The sequence below is a fragment of the Bos taurus genome, chromosome 11 (genome assembly GCF_002263795.3).
Source record: "Bos taurus isolate L1 Dominette 01449 registration number 42190680 breed Hereford chromosome 11, ARS-UCD2.0, whole genome shotgun sequence".
NCBI lineage: Eukaryota > Metazoa > Chordata > Mammalia > Artiodactyla > Bovidae > Bos > Bos taurus.
Window position 1 is genome coordinate 98,725,788 of NC_037338.1, and position 18,750 is coordinate 98,744,537.

General features: G+C 50.0%; 1 protein-coding gene across 7 annotated transcripts in view; it reads left to right on the forward strand.

Annotated features, from left to right (window-relative positions):
- SLC25A25 (solute carrier family 25 member 25) overlaps positions 1-18,750 on the forward strand; it is a 40,248-nt gene that overhangs the window by 17,116 nt on the left and 4,382 nt on the right. For 2 of the 7 annotated variants that reach the window (XM_059891304.1, XM_005213288.5), the window contains exons 2-6: positions 15,335-15,461; positions 15,551-15,638; positions 16,322-16,357; positions 16,630-16,741; positions 17,964-18,122. In XM_059891304.1, the coding sequence (XP_059747287.1) occupies positions 15,335-15,461; positions 15,551-15,638; positions 16,322-16,357; positions 16,630-16,741; positions 17,964-18,122 (522 nt within the window). 7 annotated transcript variants of the gene reach the window in all.

An 18,750-nucleotide genomic window follows, 5' to 3' on the forward strand; every position in this document is an offset into this window, starting at 1 on the left:
GGTATAAAATTCTGGGTTAGCAGTTTCTGATGGAAATCCCCTGTCATTCTTGTTTTTGTTCTGAATGTAATGGGTGTTTTTCTCAAGGTGCTTTTTAGATTTTCCTCTTTATCACTGGTTTTCAGAAATAATTGTGATGTGCCTGAGCGTAATTTTGTTTTGTTTTGTTTTGACGTTCCTTATGCTTGAGGTTTGTTGAGGTCTTGGATCTGTAGGTTTTAATAAATTTGGATAAAACCTGGCCATTATTTATTTAAATATCTTTTATGTTCCCACCTCCATGAGTTTCAGATGGGTGGATATTAGTATATTAGCAGTTCTCCCACAGGTCACTAATGCATTTCTCTCTCTCTCTTTTTTATGGCTTTATTTTTTCTACGTGTGTTTCCTTTTGGAAAGTTTCTATTGCTGTGTCTTCAAGTTCCTTAATCTTTTCTTCTGCGTTGCCTCATCTGCTGTTAAAACCATCCAGGTGTGATTTTCATCTCAGACATTGTAATTTTCATCTAGAGTATCTGTAGTGTCTCTAACGTGCTGTTTCTTTCTTGAGCATGTGGAATACAGTTATGACTTGTAATATCCTTCTGTCCTTATTCCATCATACATATCCTTTCTGGGTCAGTTTCAATGGATTGATTTCTCATTGTGGGTCATCTTCTCTTGCTTCTTTGCATTGCTGTTAATTTTTTTATGGGATTTTTATCTTGGATATTTTTGTATTCCTATTAATATTCTTGAGCTTTATTCCAGGGTGCAGTTATTTGGAAACAGTTCGACTCCCTTGGGCCAGCTTTCTATATTGTTAGATCAACAAGAACAGCCTTTAGTCTAGGGCCAGTTTTGCCCCAACTATGGAGGCAAACCCTTCTGAGTACCCTTCCTGAACTTACCTATGTTATGAGGTTTTCCACTCCAGCTGGTGGGAACAGGAACTGCTCTTAGCCCTGTGATGCCCTTGGCCAGTTCTTTCCCCATCCACAGGCAGTTTCCTCATACTCACATGCTCTGACTCCCAGAGGCCCTCAGCAGAGCTCCAGACCTCACTCTGCAGCTCTGTCTTCTCTGCCCTGCAAACTCCAGCTGTCCTGGCCTCCCAGCTCCTGCTCTTCAGTGTGGGGAGACTGCTGGGCTCTGCTGCGTGTCCACTCTGCACGATAGCCTGGAAACTCGGCAGGAAGCCTGGGCGATTGCAGGTCTCACTTGTTTGGAAACCTAAGGCCTCCTGTGCTTTGTTGCCCAGTGTCTTGGAAACCATCGTCTCACATTTTGTCTGTACATTAGTTGTTATAGTCGGGAGTGTGAATTGGTTCCTGTTACTCCGTCTTGGCTGGAACCTGCCCTGAGTTCATAGCTCAGTTCTGTGGTACAGAGGAGTCTATTAAAGGAAAAACCAGTTACTTACTCAATACGGGATTTATCTTTTATTTGTAGATGAGGGCCCAAAAGATCACCAGCTGCCCCAATTCACCAGATTTTCAGTGCCTTAAAAAAAAAAAAGGATTAATTTTTAGTAGTGGATCTTTATTTAGGGATTTTTACCGTAGACTGGCCCTTCTTTTGTAGTTAAACTATTTAGTTCTATGAACTCACAGTCATTTTCTAGATTAAAATAGCTAATTATGTACTAAGAGCTTTCATGTATTATTTAATGTAGCCTTCAACCAACTCCATGAAGTACAGCCCTGTTACTGTCCCCATTTTGCTCATGAGGCTGTTAAAACACAGAGAGGTAAAGTAACTTGACCCAGATCACACAGCCCGTAAGTGATAGCCAGGATTGAACCTGGGGTCTGGCTTCAAAGACTAGACATGAAATCAACACACAAAACTCCTTCTAGGTAAAGTTGTTCTGTGTATCTAGCGAGAGGGCAACTGACGTGGGCTCCTGAGCTCTCAAACAAGCGTGGCAGTCTTGCTTTCGCTTCTCGTGTTTTATTTTTAAATAACGGCTGTATGTATGCACACATGCGTGCCTGGTCATACATGCTCATGATCTGGTTTCACAAGATATAAGAGCGTACTCGGTGAAAATAAATCTCCCATCTACCTTTCTCCCCTCAACCTCCCAAGTCCCCTCCATCCCCAGCCCAGACCATCTCTTCAGTTTTAGTATGTCCTTCCAGGGAGATTCTTCATGTATACAAACATAGAAATAAGCAGCGGCATACTATCCCCTTCTTTCTGCACATTGCTCTTTTCATCTAACAAGATATTTTCAAGTCGTTCCATAATCATAGATGTAGTGCTGCCGTACTCTTTTTTTTTTGGGGGGGGGGGTGGTTTGATGTAGACCATTTTTAAAGTCTTTATTGAATCTGTTACAATATTGCTTCTGTTTTATGTTTTGGCTTTTTGGCCGTGAGGCATGTGGGATCCTAGCCCAGGGATCGAACCCACACCCCCTGCACGGGAAGGTGAAGTCTTAACCACTGGACCACCAGGGAAGTCCCTGCCTTCCTCTTTTTGAAGCTGCCTAGGGCTCCATTGTGTGGGTGTGCATTAATTTAGACCTGCTCCCCTTTTAAAGAACTTTAAAATGTTTCCATTTGTGTTCAGTCATTCAGTTGTGTGGGACTCTTTGGGACCCCATGGACCATAGGCCGCCAGGCTCCTCTGTCCATGGGGTTATCCAGGCAAGAATACTGGAGTGGGTTGCCATTTCCTTCTCCAGGGGATCTTCCTGACCCAGGGATTGAACCTGCATTCTCTTGTGTCTAACCTGTGCTATTGTAAATCAAGCTGTAAAAAATATCCTTATATTTTATCACATGTATGCATCCCATATATGTTAACATATGTATATGTGATTTCCTACATGTGTAAACATATCTGCAGGTTAATTCACTGAAAGTGGAGTTGCTGTCAGAGGGTTTGTGCTTTTGGTATGCTGGTGAAGTGAAGTGAAGTGAAGTCGCTCAGTCATGTCCGACTCTTTGTGACCCCATGGACTGTAGCCTACCAGGCTCCTCTGTCCATGGGATTTTCCAGGCAATAGTATTGGAGTAGATTGCCATTTCCTTCTCCAGGGGATCTTCCTGACCCAGGGATCGAACCCAGGTCTCCCGCAGTGTAGACAGATGCTTAACCGTCTGAACCACCAGGGAATTTTGATATGCTGGTTCAGTTCAGTTCAGTTCAGTCGCTCAGTCATGTCCAACTCTTTGCGACCCCATGAATCGCAGCACGTCAGGCCTCCCTGTCCATCACCAACTCCCGGAGTTCACTCAGACTCACTTCCATCGAGTCAGTGATGCCATCCAGCCATCTCATCCTCTGTCGTCCCCTTCTCCTCCTGCCCCCAATCCCTCCCAGCATCAGAGTCTTTTCCAATGAGTCAACTCTTCGCATGAAGTGGCCAAAGTACTGGAGTTTCAGCTTTAGCATCATTCCTTCCAAAGAACACCCAGGGCTGATCTCCTTTAGAATGGAATGGTTGCATCTCCTTGCAGTCCAAGGGACTCGCAAGAGCCTTCTCCAACACCACAGTTCAAAACCATCAATCCTTCGGCGCTCAGCATTCTTCACAGTCCAACTCTCACATCCATACATGACCACTGGAAAAACCATAGTTTGACTAGACGGACCTTTGTTGGCAAAGTAATGTCTGTTTTTCAATATGCTATCTAGGTTGGTCATAACTTTTCTTCCAAGGAGTAAGCATCTTTTAATTTCATGGCTGCAGTCACCATCTGCAGTGATTTTGGAGCCCCCAAAAATAAAGTCTGACACTGTTTCCACTGTTTCCCCATCTATTTCCCATGAAGTGATGGGACCAGATGCCATGATCTTTGTTTTCTGAATGTTGAGCTTTAAGCCAACTTTTTCACTCTCCTCTTTCACTTTCATCAAGAGGCTTTTTAGTTCCTCTTCACTTTCTGCCATAAGGGTGGTGTCATCTGCATATCTGAGGTTATTGATATTTCTCCTGGCAATCTTGATTCCAGCTTGTGCTTCTTCCAGCCCAGGGTTTCTCATGATGTACTCTGCATAGAAGTTAAATAAGCAGGGTGACAATATACAGCCTTGACATACTCCTTTTCCTATTTGGAACCAGTCTGTTGTTCCATGTCCAGTTCTAACTGTTGCTTCCTGACCTGCATATAGGTTTCTCAAGAGGCAGATCAGGTGGTCTGGTATTCCCATCTCTTTCAGAATTTTCCACAGTTTATTGTGATCCACACATTCAAAGACTTTGGCATAGTCAATAAAGCAGAAATAGATGTTTTTCTGGAACTCCCTTGCTTTTTCCATGATCCAGTGGATGATGGCAATTTGATCTCTGGTTTCTCTGGCTTTTCTAAAACCAGCTTTGAACATCTGGAAGTTCATGGTTCATGTATTGCTGAAGCCTGGCTTGGAGAATTTTGAGCATTACTTTACTAGCGTGTGAGATGAGTGTAATTGTGCAGTAGTTTGAGCATTCTTTGGCATTGCCTTTCTTTGGGATTGAAATGAAAACTGACCTTTTCCAGTCCTGTGGCCACTGCTGAGTTTTCCAAATTTGCTGGCATATTGAGTGCAGCACTTTCACAGCATCATCTTTCAGGACTTGAAACCACTCAACTGGAATTCCATCACCTCCACTAGCTTTGTTCATAGTGATGATGCTTTCTAAAGCCCACTTGACTTCACATTCCAGGATGTCCGGCTCTAGGTGAGTGATTACACCATCGTGATTATCTGGGTCGTGAAGATCTTTTTTGTACAGTTCTTCTCTGTATTCTTGCCACCTCTTCTTAATATCTTCTACTTCTGTTAGGATATGCTGGTAGCAGTGACTAAATTGTCCTCCAGCGAGATTGCACTGGTTCACACTCTTATAACAGCACATCAGGATATATGTTTCTCCAACACAGTCTATTAAACTTTTTCCATGCTATGTTTATTTTTAAAATAATGGTTATGAACACCCTATCAGAGTTGCCTTTTCAAGAGATGGCGTGACACTGCAGTTTGTCTTAGTAAATGAAGAAACAAATGACCAAAGATTAATTCCCTTTTATTCATGATCGTTTACTCAGTTGAGTCCACAGCCTTCACCTATGCCTAGTCCTGGGTACGAGGGCTAGAAAGATCTGTGACTTGATCCCTGTCCCCAGGCAGCTCACCGTGTAGAGGGAGCCGCAGAGGAGAAACGACCGTGGTAGGGGGCGCGCCGTTTGTGTTCCGCACAATTGCAGAGAATGGGATAACTGAACACAGGAAGGGTTGCTGGATGTCTTAGGAAGCGTTGCCAGGATCTCTTGATCGTGTTAAACTTGAGGGGGAGTGTCATCCCGGAAGCAGCCAGTTGGAGAAGAGGAAGCCGGGCTCCTCCATGTGGATTCCGGGCCACTGGAAGCCTCTCTGGAGGTTGCCGCGGGCACCTCCCTGCAGAACTGTCGGCTGCATGCGGGAAATCGGCGGGCTGTGATTGGAGGGACGTTGTTGGTGGGGATAATGAACCCGGTAGTGTCGGCAGAGGTGATTGGCCGCGCCCTGCTGCAGTGAGAATGCAGGCTTGGATGCTGGTGCTCGCCGGTGTGATGCTGCTCCTTAGTTCAGAGAGGACAAGCTGAATGATCGGGAGCTAGAAGTTGGCTTCTGCCTCGGGAGAGGTCTGTCAGGCCGTCCACCTTCTCTGTCTTTTCTTTCCTTTTTTTTTTTTTTTGGCCAAAAAGCCAAACCTTTGATCACAGTCCACCTGCAAAAGTGAATTTTGATTGGAAGAAGCTCCAGCGGCTCTCTCGTGGCCAGCAACCCCCTGACGGGGCTGTCAGAGTGAGCTGCTTCGCAGGCCAGGCACGACAGCAGTGAGAAGGCAGGAAGCAGCCACGGCAGGCAGAGCTGCCAGCCCTCCCAACTTCTCAGGCTAGTCATCCAAGCAGCTGTGTAGCCAGAGACCTTCGGTGTTGTGATCACAGCCCTCAGAAGTGAGCGGTCACTGGCGGCAACGTGGGGAGTAAGCCGGAATGTTTCAGATGCTGTGGCATTTTCTGTCTAGCTTTTTCCCCAGGGCCGGGTGCCAAGGCTCCAGAGAGGGCAGCGGGAATGAAGTCAGAGGCACCCCGGCCCCGGCTCGGAGAGACCAGATGCCAAGCTTTTTGGGGAAGCAGGACGGAAGGGCTGAGGCCACGGAAAAGAGACCCACCATCTTGCTGGTGGTCGGACCTGCAGAGCAATTTCCTAAGGTAATGGCAATGTCGAGAGGACCTCCTAGGTGAGGGGCTGACCTGGAGAAAGCTGGAGAGTGGGGGAGGAAGAGAAAACTTATGAATGAATTCATGTGGTACCAGGGGCCTGGGGAGAAGTGTTAGACAGTAAAGAAGCCCAACTTTAGTCCAGTTTTCCTGTGGCTGCTGCACCAGCTTGATTACCTTATGTGACCACTTCAGTGGCCATTTGAGGAAGGAAGGTGGAATGCAATGGGAGATAAACCCTAGGATGTATCACTGTGGCCCCAGAAAGCCATTTGAAAGGAAGGGACAGTTACAGGGTGTCTTAGGTATTAGCATTTTAAACAGCTCAGGGAGGACGGACTTCAAGCGGGCCACAGAGCGAACCTTCGAAGGTGAACCCAGGTGCTGGGAACTAGGGAGGACCAGCCTGTCCTGCATCCCAAAGGTCAGACCCTCTGCCTTGGTGGGCAAAGGACGCGTCTTACCGTTCCACTGGGGAGGAGGGGAGCAGGGGGGCAGAATTGAGGCTGGAGGCTCAGGGCGCAGAAGCCGGTAGTCTTCTGGAGTCCTAAGGTCTGCCGAGTGCGAGGGTCTTCCATCCATCTCACGCCGTGAGTATGGGTTATGTCATCTGATCCCCTCAAGAGCCAGGGTAAGTGGTTAGCATCCCCATTTCACAGATGAGGAAACTGAGGTGGAGAAAGGTATTTTCCCAGGATTTCAGAGAAAGTAATTTTCCCAGGATTAAACAATAAAGGAAGGGCAGGGGTGAGATTTCACTCTAGTCTACCTGGAACTTTGCCCTCTACTGCCTCGCCTTCCCTTAAGAAAGCCACGGGGACTACTCCGGTTCTGTTCAGGATTAGAACCGAAAGGCTGCTTGGCTGGATTTCTCCTTCCTGAGGTAGCAATACCGTGTTCACCTCCCAAGCCTTGGTTACTCTGAATTTTTTCTCCTTTCTCAAGGTAAAAATCAACTGGAAAAAGGAAGGAGAGTCTGCCCTATGTGCTGCACACTGCAGAGTCCAGAAAAGGCTCTGCTGGGTTGAACTGCTGCGTTTATGAAACAGATGTTCACGTCTTCTTTGCTCAGTGGGAGGGACCTTTTTTAAAAAAAAATTTATTTCTTTGCCTGCCCTGGGGCTTAGTTGCGGCATGCAGTATCTTCAGTTGAGGTATGTGGGATCTAGTTCCCTGACCAGGGATCAAACCCAGGCCTCCTACATTGGGAATATGAAGTCTTAGCCCCTGGACCATCAGGGAAGTCCCGGGAGGGACTTTTGATGACACAACTTTTGCCGTGGTTGTAGGTTAAGCAATGAGAAAAATCTTTAGTCTGTGTTCAACCACTGGCAGCGGGGGTCTGAGCGTCTGTACTGTGCCTGAGGCATGACAGGTGTCGCTGTCTACCTTTCAATCATTTTAGAGGCACCTGGAAATGGCTGCAGGGTTATCTGTTGGAAGGAACTTTTATCTCCAGACCTGCTTGCCTACAGTCAAGGGATTATGGGATTGGCTGGCTCCTTTTTAAATTCACCTACTTTTTACTTTAATAATTAACTGCTCCATTTCCCAGACTCATAACTGGCACCCTTTGCCAATCCTCCCCCCTCTGCCTGGGCTGGCTGGCATTAGAACTCTGTTCTGAACAGCTTCTTTACTGACCTACAGAATTGGGAGCAAGGCGGGCTGGAATGTAAGACCCACACCTCTCACTGGCACTTCTCCCCAAAAGGGACATGAATCAGCTGGCTGGGGCTCGGGGGAGCCCCAAGAGGGAGGTGGATCAGCCGGTTTGATTTGAAGCAAGCAGGAAAGCACAGCTGGGCAGTGTGGACCCTTTAAAGGCAGATAACTAAGAACTGGAATAGCGGTTCAGCAGTGTGTCCTCTTCCAGCGCAGCTGCTCTTGAAGGTAGAGGGTTAGGGGTTGTGATCATTGGCCGGTGGGGCCTGGCTCGCTGTTTTTCTGCCATTTCTCTCAGGCAGAGGCTGCCGCAACTGCATGGAAACCTGGTGGAGACATTCACTTTGGTTCTCAGGCTTCTCAATTTCCCAGCATTGCTTCTCTGTTTAATTCTCACTTCCCTCTTTTAAATATGTCTGCTAGTGAGTCAGGTTCCTGCAAGTTTTTATTCTAGGAACTGTTCCAGTTTCCACCCTTTATCTTTGTCTTCCAGTTGATCTGCAGTTGAAGAAGAAAGCCTTTAGTCTGGAGTGGGAGGTACCCCAAGCTGCATTCAAGCTTTCAAATCCTGAGGGGCCATCTCCTCAGAAGCTCAAGAGAATTTTTGCTTATTGTGTGTCTAATTGCCAAGTGCAGCTCCAGTGGAAACCGGCTCCACTGGGCTGTCATGGCAACCTGATCATCAAATGACACTGCGACCGCAGCAGCAAATGAGGCTCTGAGAGCCTTACGGGTGGGCGGGGCTAGAGTAGCCGGATGCTGGCAAGGCTCCTTCGCATATTAATATATTGGGCTTGGTCTGAGTCATCGGAGTGGGGCGGCGGAAATGCTTTATGAGCTAATGCCACACTCCCATAGATACTCTACTTGCCCTGTTCTTACTCACGGTATTCCAGCTCTTGTGGGAAGCACCTGTTTCTCTGGAATGAAACAGTAGTAGAACAAGGAAAGCCTGTGGGGTCGGCACGTTGGCAGGTCTGAAGGTGAGAAAATGCTCGGTGAGAGGAACTGCGGATTAAGGGAAATGGAATACCACTGAATTCTCAGGAATCAGGAGTGACTGTTGTCATTTCCCAGGACTAGTTGTTAGAGGAGTGGACTTTGGAAGAAAGGAGACAAAAGTGGATCTGGGTCACAAAATTAGAACAGGTAAAGAGAGCGGAGAAGACATATAGATGGCAGGAGAGGGAAGAGTGCATTATACTCAAGGATCCAGAAACACCTGGGGCTGGTGTCAAACATCAGGAACTGAACTGGTGTCAAACATCCTACTTTATGAACCTTTTTTTTTTTGGCCATGCCACGTGACATGTGGGTTTCTGTGGAGGCTCAGATGGTAAAGAATCTGCCTGAAATGCAGGAGACCCGTGTTCAGTCCCTGGGCTGGGAAGATCCCCTGGAGAACTGAATGGCAACCCACTCCAGGGTTCTTGCCTGGAGAATCCCATGGACAAAGGACAAAACCGCAGGCTGCAGTCCATGGGGTTACAAAGAATCGGACACAACGGAGCAACTACGCTTTCACTCTCGTGTGACATGTGGGATGTTAGTGCCCCAACCAGGGATTGAACCCGTGCCCCCCGCAGTGGAAGCAGAGTCCTAACCACCAAGCCGCCAGGCACGTCCTGAGCCCTGCTTTATTCTTCCTTATTTGTATTTCCCACGTATATGTTCAGCACTGTAACAGGTAGAGTTTCTTGTGGCTTTTTTTTTTGTCTGTTTAAGCTAAGTCTAAAATTGCTCCCCGACACCTGCCACCTCCCATGTGAGGTCCTGCTCATTGTAATGCTCAGGGTCAGGCTGAGGAAGTGTTCTTTTGAAACCGAATTCTAAAATCTCTTTATGGCAGTGTCAGGCTTGGGTGCTGATTTACATGGCTGTTGTAACAAGAGCCAGGCCCCGGGTGAGCCTCAGCCCCGCCGCCAGCTGGCTCTGGGGCCTGAGCAAACCAGGTGGCCTCTCCTGGTCTGAGTCTTCTTGTCAGAGATTAAGAGGTCACCTCAGGGCCCCTCTGGGGCCCAGTGTCTGTCATTCCAGGAAAAGAACATTTGCCTTGGACCTCCAGGTGCCTGGAGGTCTCAACTAGGAAGTTGCCATTTCTGTGTGACAGAAGAACTCTGCATGACCTGTGCAACTCAGGGAGGGTGGATGGTTTAAATAAACAACCAAATGCCAGTGTACGTTTGTCCAGTGAAGACATTCTGTTGGATGTGAACACGGTTGCAAAACAGAAATACGTTGGAGCTCTTTTTTAAGAATAACATTGGAATAGAATTAATATAAGCGTTGTTAAGATCACATCTTGACAAGCACATGTAGGACTTTTCAGAGAACATTTCTGACCCTGGTGGTACCATTGGTCTGTAGGATGATGAGTTCTGTTATGATCAGGAAGATTCCATTCTGTTTATTGTAGAAGACAGTTGCCCTTGTTTGATGAAAATATGATAACACATTTACAGGAGATTTGGAAAATATACAACAAGGTTACATATAGATCATTCCTTATATGTTAAATATTGATTTCACTTTCATATGACTTTGTTTTCAAATCTCTTTTCAGGCTTGTAAATATGTCATAAAACTCAGTGGTACCAAAACAAAACAAAAAAAGCCCTCAGTGGTACAGTTATGTTTACCACCATTATTTGAAAAACAGTTTAGTAGAAAATGAACATCTCTAATTTAACAACTTATTCGTTCAGTCAAAATATTTGCCATTTTGTATTGGAAGGATTACAGTCATCATTGAAATGAGACACTTCAACAGATCTGTGTAATTTGTTTTCATTTCAGAAGCACACATGAATAATTTTGAAAAGGAAGATCAGCAGTTAAAGTTCAGCTTTTTTACTTATAAATGTGAACTTCCTTTAAACTAAAAGTAATAATACAGTACCTTGTTGAGGTAGGCAAAATGCCCTGAGGACTCTCTATCTGCAGACACTTGGGAAACCAAACCTAAGGTCTTCATTGAGAACAGTCATGTTTGTTACTTGGGGTCTTAGAGCCCTGCCAAGGATGATTCATTCAATCAGAAACTGCTTCTATCAGGCACCTTCCGTGATCAAGGCAAGGGCTCATTCCAGACAAGGAGGTACAATGGCCCTGCCTTCGGGGACCCCAACAGTAGAGATAAGATGTGTGTTAAAATACCCCTAAAGTAGAACATTCTGGATTGGGTGGCTTAACAGACAACTGAGTGACTTGGATTTAGGTGGAGGCTGAGGAGGCATTTGCCCAAATAATCCTGAGCTGCCTCTGAGTACACCATTGGATCCACCCAAGTGAATGGATAAAACAGCCCAAGGCCTGTTTTTACAGACTTACCCTGAGATCTCTTTAGAAGCGCTGAAACATGGGGTTAGCCAAGAAGTTCTTTCGGGTTTTGCTGTAGCCTCTCACAGGAAAGCCAAACGAACTTTTTGGCCAACCCCATAATATAAGTTCCTAAAATCTGTTTTATACTGATGTACATAAGCATCAGCATCTTGTTTTCAGAACCTTTTTCAAGTTCTTAACAAAAAGCTTTTAGTGAATTTAAGAAGTTCCTTTCACTTTTGTGGATCAACAAATGCTAAAAATCCGTTTTTAACCCATCCCAGTAGTGAGGTTTTGTCTATATTAGGAAGTGGCGCACTGTGGATGGAACAGGAGAGACGGGTTCCTTTTTCATCTCTGTGACGTGGGCTCTTCCTCTGCAGCATGAATCTGACAACTTCAGTGCGAAGGGATGAGGTGGAGGTGGCGGGGTGGCCCTTAAATAAAGATCAGATCTTGACTCTCCAGGACCTGAGATTTTTTTTTTTTCTCATCCTCACCTAAAAGGGATGTTCTAGGGCAGTGTTGTTCAGTGGAACTTTCTGTGGTGATGGAAACGCTCGGTGAATACTTGTGACTGTCAAGCTATGCAACCCATGCAGAAGGAAGTGAATTTTTAATTTCATTTCATTTTGATTTATTTAAAATTGAGGACTTCCTTGGTGGTCCAGTGGTTAAGACCCCCTGCATTGGAGACAAGGGTTCCATCCCTGATTGGGTAACTTAAGATCCCCACATGTCGCAATGCAATAAATTAATGAAAATAAAAATGAAAAATTTCTGTATTGAGCAGCACGGTTCTAAGCTGAAAAGCTCCAATCCACTGAACTTTGGAGTGTTCTGAGTGAACGTGGACTCTGAAAACTACTTCTGTGGGTCCTGAGTGAGGCTCAGGCTGACCCTAGATTGGTGCTGCTAAGGCGTCCCCCCAGCACAGTGACCTTAGCCTAGGATGTCCTCTTCCTGCCCACCCCCACCACCACCACGTCAGCCTCTCCACACTTGGTGGGGTCTCCAGGCCAAACCTGCAGAAGGGGTGCTCATGTGCAAGGTGGCCTGGGAAAGAAAGGTCCCTGGAGCCAGCCAGCTCAGGAGCAGCTCCAGGACAGATGAATGAGCCCCCCTACAATCCCATGGGACCCCTCCTAGCATCTCCCTACCACCCCTGACTTTCTGCCCTCACAGCTAAACTGAACCCATTCAGTGAGCCCTGATTTGATCTCTGCCTCCACTAATTTTTCTGCTGGAAATGATTTACTAAGGGGAGAAACTACGGTATTGTGTGACGCGTTTGGGGACCTTGTGGAAAAAAACAGGCCAGAGCCAGTTTGTTTGTTTGGAGGGGTTGGCAGCTGGTGGGTGAAGGTTTGTTTGGGGGGCAGGGCCAAATGCGCTGCCTGTCTCGGAAGGGTTAACCAGGGAGCGGGTGACGTCAGTCCTGATCTTCATCCCCTGGCACTGGGGCAGTGCCCGCCTCCTCGCAGGGCTGTGTGCTCATTGGCTGTTGGCTGGAAGTACAGTGAGCAGATTTTTTTTTTTCAATTAAGCCAAAGGGCAGGGCTGAGGCAGCCAATGACAGCTGTGCCCCAGCATATCTTGTGCAAGTGTGCCGGGGCCAGGCAGCATTCCCGGCGTCCACGCCGCCTGAAGCAGCTCCCGCCAGCATGCTCTGCCTGTGCCTCTATGTGCCCCTCATCGGGGAGGCCCAGACCGAATTCCAGTACTTCGAGTCCAAGGGGCTTCCTGCCGAGCTGAAGTCCATCTTCAAACTCAGCGTCTTTATCCCCTCCCAGGAGTTCTCCACCTACCGCCAGTGGAAGCAGGTCTGTACTGGGATGCAGAAGGCAGGCAGGCAGGCATTTCATCAGCGTTGACTCAGCGAAGGCCCGAGCTGGTAGAGGGTCCCATGCCTCCGACTCGCTTGATTTCCAGCCGTGCCAGTTTTTCCCCAGCAGGCGCGTGGCTGTAGCCGGCTACAGGGCTGCGTCACGGGAGAGACTGGCTCTCATGTGACTTCCAAGGGAGGCTGGAATTATAGGGGAGGCACTTGTGGAAGAGGGAAAGGAATTTTCTTGCGGAGAGTGGGTGCAGGGCAGTGCAGGGCCAGAAAGTGGGGGCACGGTCTAGCTGCTGCGGGGGTCTTTCTCTGAGCTGGGGGGCAGAGAGGGGGAGGGCAGAGGCCCCTCATTGGAGGCACAGGAGTTGGAACTGTGGCTGCAGAGGCTGGAGGTGACAGGACTGTGCTCTGGGTGAAACAGAACAACAGGCAGGGGTGAGGGGACCTTCCTAGGGGGTCTCTTTGGAGCCAGAGGCAGCAGAGATTATTACCATTTTAAATATGGGGAAACAGCTACAGCGTCTGAGAGGGTCGCCTCCTCCTACAGGGACACCCCAGCTTCGCCGGTCATCAGACCCCTCGCTGTCCCCCGGTTCTCGTGGTGGCAGTGGAGGTCAGAGAGTGTGCAGGGGGTGATGACGTGCTTATCCTAGGAAGGAGACCAGACTAGGGTAGAAGCGAGGGTTTAGACTGTTTGAAACCAGCCGCATGAACATGTCCTTGGGTTGTCTGTACCCCGGCACCCACCCAACAAGGCACATGGATCACATTGGTGCCAGAGCAACGCAGATTCCAGCGAGCTTCGTTCCTCACATTCGCCTCCTCCCTAAATGACATGCAGGTTCTACTTCCACTCCTCTCATAAGCTAGGATGATTACCTGTACGTAATCTGTGTCATTCTTGGTGGAGAGCAGAAATGCCTGCAGGAAGTTAACCCGAGTCCAGAGAGTTGATAGAACATGTACCAGCGTCTGTCTCACATTCCAGTCACACCCCCGAGCTGGTCTTTGGATCATGTTAAGTGACACAGTATCTGGAGAGGACCAGCTAGCCAATGATCCATCAGTTTCCAAATCCACTAGCTCAGAAGACTTGGAAACCCACAGTGGTTTGTGGATAGAGGATGTTATTTCTCACTGAGAGAACTGGGCAACACGAGGAGACTATAGCCATTTTCCTTAGGAGATTTTTCGGTCCTAGTTTTGGGGTGTTGCTGGGTTGGAGTGATTCATGTATGTTCCCCACCTTCTTGAGATTAACCTTTACAATGGCAGCAGGCTCTCCCAATGGGGAGGTGACTGGAATCCAGCAGGCCTGGCTTGAATGCCACCTACCACTTCCCTAGCTGCATGGCCTTGGATAAATTACTTAGCCCTCAGAACTTCTGTTCTGACTCTGACTCTGAAAAGTGAGGGGAATGCTAGACCCCCACCTCTTAGAGCTATTTGCAAGGATTCACCGGGTTACTCAAGGTAAAGCATTTAGCAGGACCTGGGGCACAAGCCAAGTGCTTGTGCTTTTGTGGAGAACTTCCAGTTGCTGAGCATCCAGAACGGGCTGCAGTGCTTGAACCAAGCTCATCTCTAAGCGCAGGTGCAGATTTCTGGACCCTCACTGCCAAGGAAGGGGTCTCTTAAAGGCCCCTTGGGTTACCGAACTATTCCTGAGTCAAGCTGCCCTGCTTTCCAGGGCCTGGTTAATAAGGAAGCTGAGGTTGGTTACAGCATCTGGCTCCCCCGAGATCTGAGACAGTCAGCGCCTTCGAGCTCAGGCCCAAAAATAGTTCCTGTGGGTCGTAGCACTTCCCCAGCCTCCACAGTTCTCTCTGCAATGCCAAGCAGGCATTGGCAGGGGCCAGCTCTGCCCTGTACCTTTACCCGGGTCGCCCCCAACTGTTCTTGGGCCAGTGCCACTTTTAAGGATAAAAGCGCCAGCTGCAGAGTTTCTGCTGAAATCTGGAGCTCCGGGGCCACCCTGCATGTGGGCAGAGGGCATGTGGGGCTGAGCCCTGACTCCAGGGACAGTGCCGCAGGGAGCCGAGCAGCTAACCTGGTGAAACCAGAAAGGCTCAAGCCCACCAGTGTCGGCCTCTGTCTGAAGGGCTTCTCTCGGGGACTGATTTTTTTCCCTTGTCGATCGCGAGGGAAGCATGGCCGGCCCTCGGGCATCCAGGCGGTGACCCTGGGAGTGGAGGAGGGGAAGTGTCTCGGGTCACTGGGCCACCTCATGGATGAGCCGTTGTTTGCCCAAGGACGGGGCACCACAGGCGGGAGAAGCTGGTGTTTGAGCCCAGGGGTGAAACCTTTCTTTTTCTTTTCTTTTCTTTTCTAGAAAATCGTACAAGCTGGCGACAAAGACCTGGATGGGCAGCTAGACTTCGAAGAGTTCGTCCACTATCTCCAAGATCACGAGAAGAAACTGAGGCTGGTGTTCAAGAGTTTGGACAAAAAGAATGATGGTGAGCATTGTCCCGGGGCCAGCAGCTGCCCGGCAGTCCTGGGTCTCTGCACCAGGCTGGCCCCAGGTTCATGGCCTTTGTTGTTCCAGGGCGGATCGACGCCCAGGAGATCATGCAGTCCCTGCGGGACCTGGGGGTCAAGATATCTGAGCAGCAGGCAGAAAAAATCCTCAAGAGGTGAGTGCGTGCGTAACCAGTCCCTTGGTTTGCTTTAACAAAAGTGTGACGAAAGGAAGATTCTTGGACTTGCTCCACAGTGCCATTCATTGTATTAACCCTGTTTCCATGAACTTTGGCTCCTGGTGGTTGGAAGGGATGAATAAGTAACCCCTCCCAGAGACTAGCCACTCCCCAGGGTCCAGGTCAGCTCCCAGTGGAAGAATCACAAATCCCCGGGCAGGGTGCCCAACGCCAGCTACTCTCGAAGAGAAAAGACTAGTGGGGAGATTTCAGTAGGTGAAAGGCGAGCAAGGAATACTCTTCTCTGCCTGGTCGTGCAGGGAGGGGCAGGGCTCACAGGGCCGCCCTCCAGTGAGGGGAACTTCCTCTTAACTTCAAGCTCAGATGCACTGCCCCGAAAGTCAGCCCCAGGCAAATGGTGATCCTCGGGGCTGGGAACTCCCACCAGAGCAGCCCCGCAGTCGCTTCCTGTCCTCCCCACCCTCCTTAAGTCCTGGGGGGCCCAAAGCCAGCTGGCAGGCAGGTAGGGATGGCGGCCCCTGGCCCTCGCTCCCCTCACCTGCGGAGCGCCTCCTCACGCCATGCTGTGCTGTGTGCTTGCCTCACTAACCTCCGCTCAGAGCACTTATTGGTGGTGTTTTTCCTCTCTCCTCTGCATCCTCCTTTTGTCTGTCTGTCAGAATACGAATGGGCCACTTCTGGGGCCCTGTCACCTAGTAAGTATCCGTGTCACCCTGGGGACCTCTTCCTGCCTCCTTAACTTCTGTGCCTGATCAGATCGGGGTGCTCGTGGGCCATTACATCCCCATGTCTGTGCCAAGTGGGGTGTGGAGCCACCTGGCCCCTTCTCCTCCAGGGCAGGGGCACCTTCCGTGGTCTCCTGGTGGCCACGCGCCTGCCCTCGGCTCCCCTGGAGGTCGGTGGGGGTGGGTTGTGGCTGACAGATGGGGCCTGCGTCCACGTGGGTGACCGGGCATGTGTCTTACAGCATGGACAAAAATGGCACGATGACCATCGACTGGAACGAGTGGCGAGACTATCACCTCCTGCACCCCGTGGAGAACATCCCTGAGATCATCCTCTACTGGAAGCACTCCACGGTGAGTCCGTCCGCCCAGCATCAGCCCCCATCCTGCTGGGGGTTCCCGGCCTGCCGCCTCTTCCGCAGCAGGGCTGTTCACTCCTCTGCCAGCCCTCCAGGTGCTCCCTCCGTCTCCCACGTGCCAGCCAACCTAAACGGCCCCGCCCATTCCCCAAACACGGATTCCCTCTGCCAGAAAGGGTACCCTCCTGTCACCCCCGTTGCTGCCCAGTCTTCAGGGTCCACCCCTCTCGCTGAGCCCTCTGGTTTTCGCAGAGCCTCCTGGGAGGCAGTGGGAGCTGCCCAATAAAGATCAAATAGCCGAGCTGTTAAGTCTCCCCCCTCCCCCACCCCAGTTTTTATGTCATTTCCCTCTGTGGCAAAACAATGCCTCCCCACTGCCACACACATACAGCTCTTTCACCTCTGATCAGAAGCACACAGCACCCTCCGTGGTGGTGGCCCCGTTGACCCCCTGCCCGCGTGCCCCCTCCATGCACAAGCATCCCTTTCTGCTGCTCCTTGCTGAGTGCCCTCTGGTTGCAGTCCTAGCACCATCCCAGGCCACCAGCTCTAAGAGGGGAGGCCACAGGCGCCCCTCCTCCTCCATCTCCCTCAGTGCCCTCAGGGGACGCCTGGCATCTTTGTGGGGTGAAATTAAGCAGACACCCCATGGGTAGGAGCCGGCTGCCCCCCAGGCTGGGCCTGTGCCCCCCGGGCTTGGAGCAGAGCTGGCTCTGCCAGCTACCCCAGGGGAGAGGGCGCCTCTCATGCAGCACAGCCCTCTCGTGTTTGCAGAAGCCTTGCATAACTCTCTGCCGGCGCGATCCGGTTACTCTTCGGGTTTCAGAAGAATTTTTACCCCGGTTACACATCGTGTTTCAGAAGAATTTTTACCCCTGACTTGATCCTTTGAGCACAGCCAGCCTGGCAATCCTCAGCTGAAATGCCTTTGTAAGCTGTTCTTGCAGGAGCCCCTGGTGGCATCTGGACAGGCTGTCCTCCTGGTTTTGTACCCGCATTTTTCCAGCTCTGCTTTCAGACCCTAACCTCGGCCTCTCTCTTCGAGGCCACAGACGGCGCAGAGCTTTGCCACTCCGCAGAGTGGGGGTGGGGTGGGGTGTGCAGACGGCGGTGGTTGCATTTTAGACAGTGGAGGCAGTAGACCTAGCTGGCGGCCGGTGGTTCAGCCAGAAGCTTGGGGAGCCTGCTTGATTTATCGGTGTTGGCGTTCCTCACAGATCTTTGATGTGGGTGAGAATCTGACAGTCCCCGATGAGTTCACGGTGGAGGAGAGGCAGACGGGGATGTGGTGGAGGCACCTGGTGGCCGGCGGTGGGGCGGGGGCCGTATCGAGAACCTGCACGGCCCCCCTGGACAGACTCAAGGTGCTCATGCAGGTATGTGCGCAGGAAGACGGGCCCTGAGCCGCCTGTTTTCTCCTTGGGTTCTTTGGTCGGTGGCTTCCCTGCCCTTGTCTGGGGCCCTACTCTGGGCCCATACCTTTCTTAAGTCAGATTGGAGTTACTGCTCAGACCAGGGTGACATTAGATCCTGGCCCAGGTGACCTTTTGCGCATTGCTGATCTAATTTTATCTGAGGCTCTTAAGCCAGGAGTCACATTACAGGGCTGTAATGTGGGCAGCTGACCCCGGTGAGAACTGGGCTGTGGCAGGAACCTGTCGCCTTACGTACATCTTATGTAGACCACTGCATGGAGAGCTGTGCAAGCTGCTCCTTGCACCTGGCCCAGACACTAGTCCCCTGGCCGAGTGCCTGATTCCAAGTCCACAGGGCAGAGATAAGCCGAACGCACGTCAGGGGCAGGGTTGTGAAATCGACCTGCCTGAGGACACACCATTGGACTTCAGTGTCATCTGAACAGTGGCCAGTCACCCCCTTGTTCCCTGACTGGTGTTCTGGCATTTTTTAATGCCAGGAACCCTGCTCAGAAAAGGTGTCAGCCTTTCCCTGCCCTCCTTTCCCTGCCTTGGTTCAAGGCCTATGGACAGAAGAAGGTGCCAAATC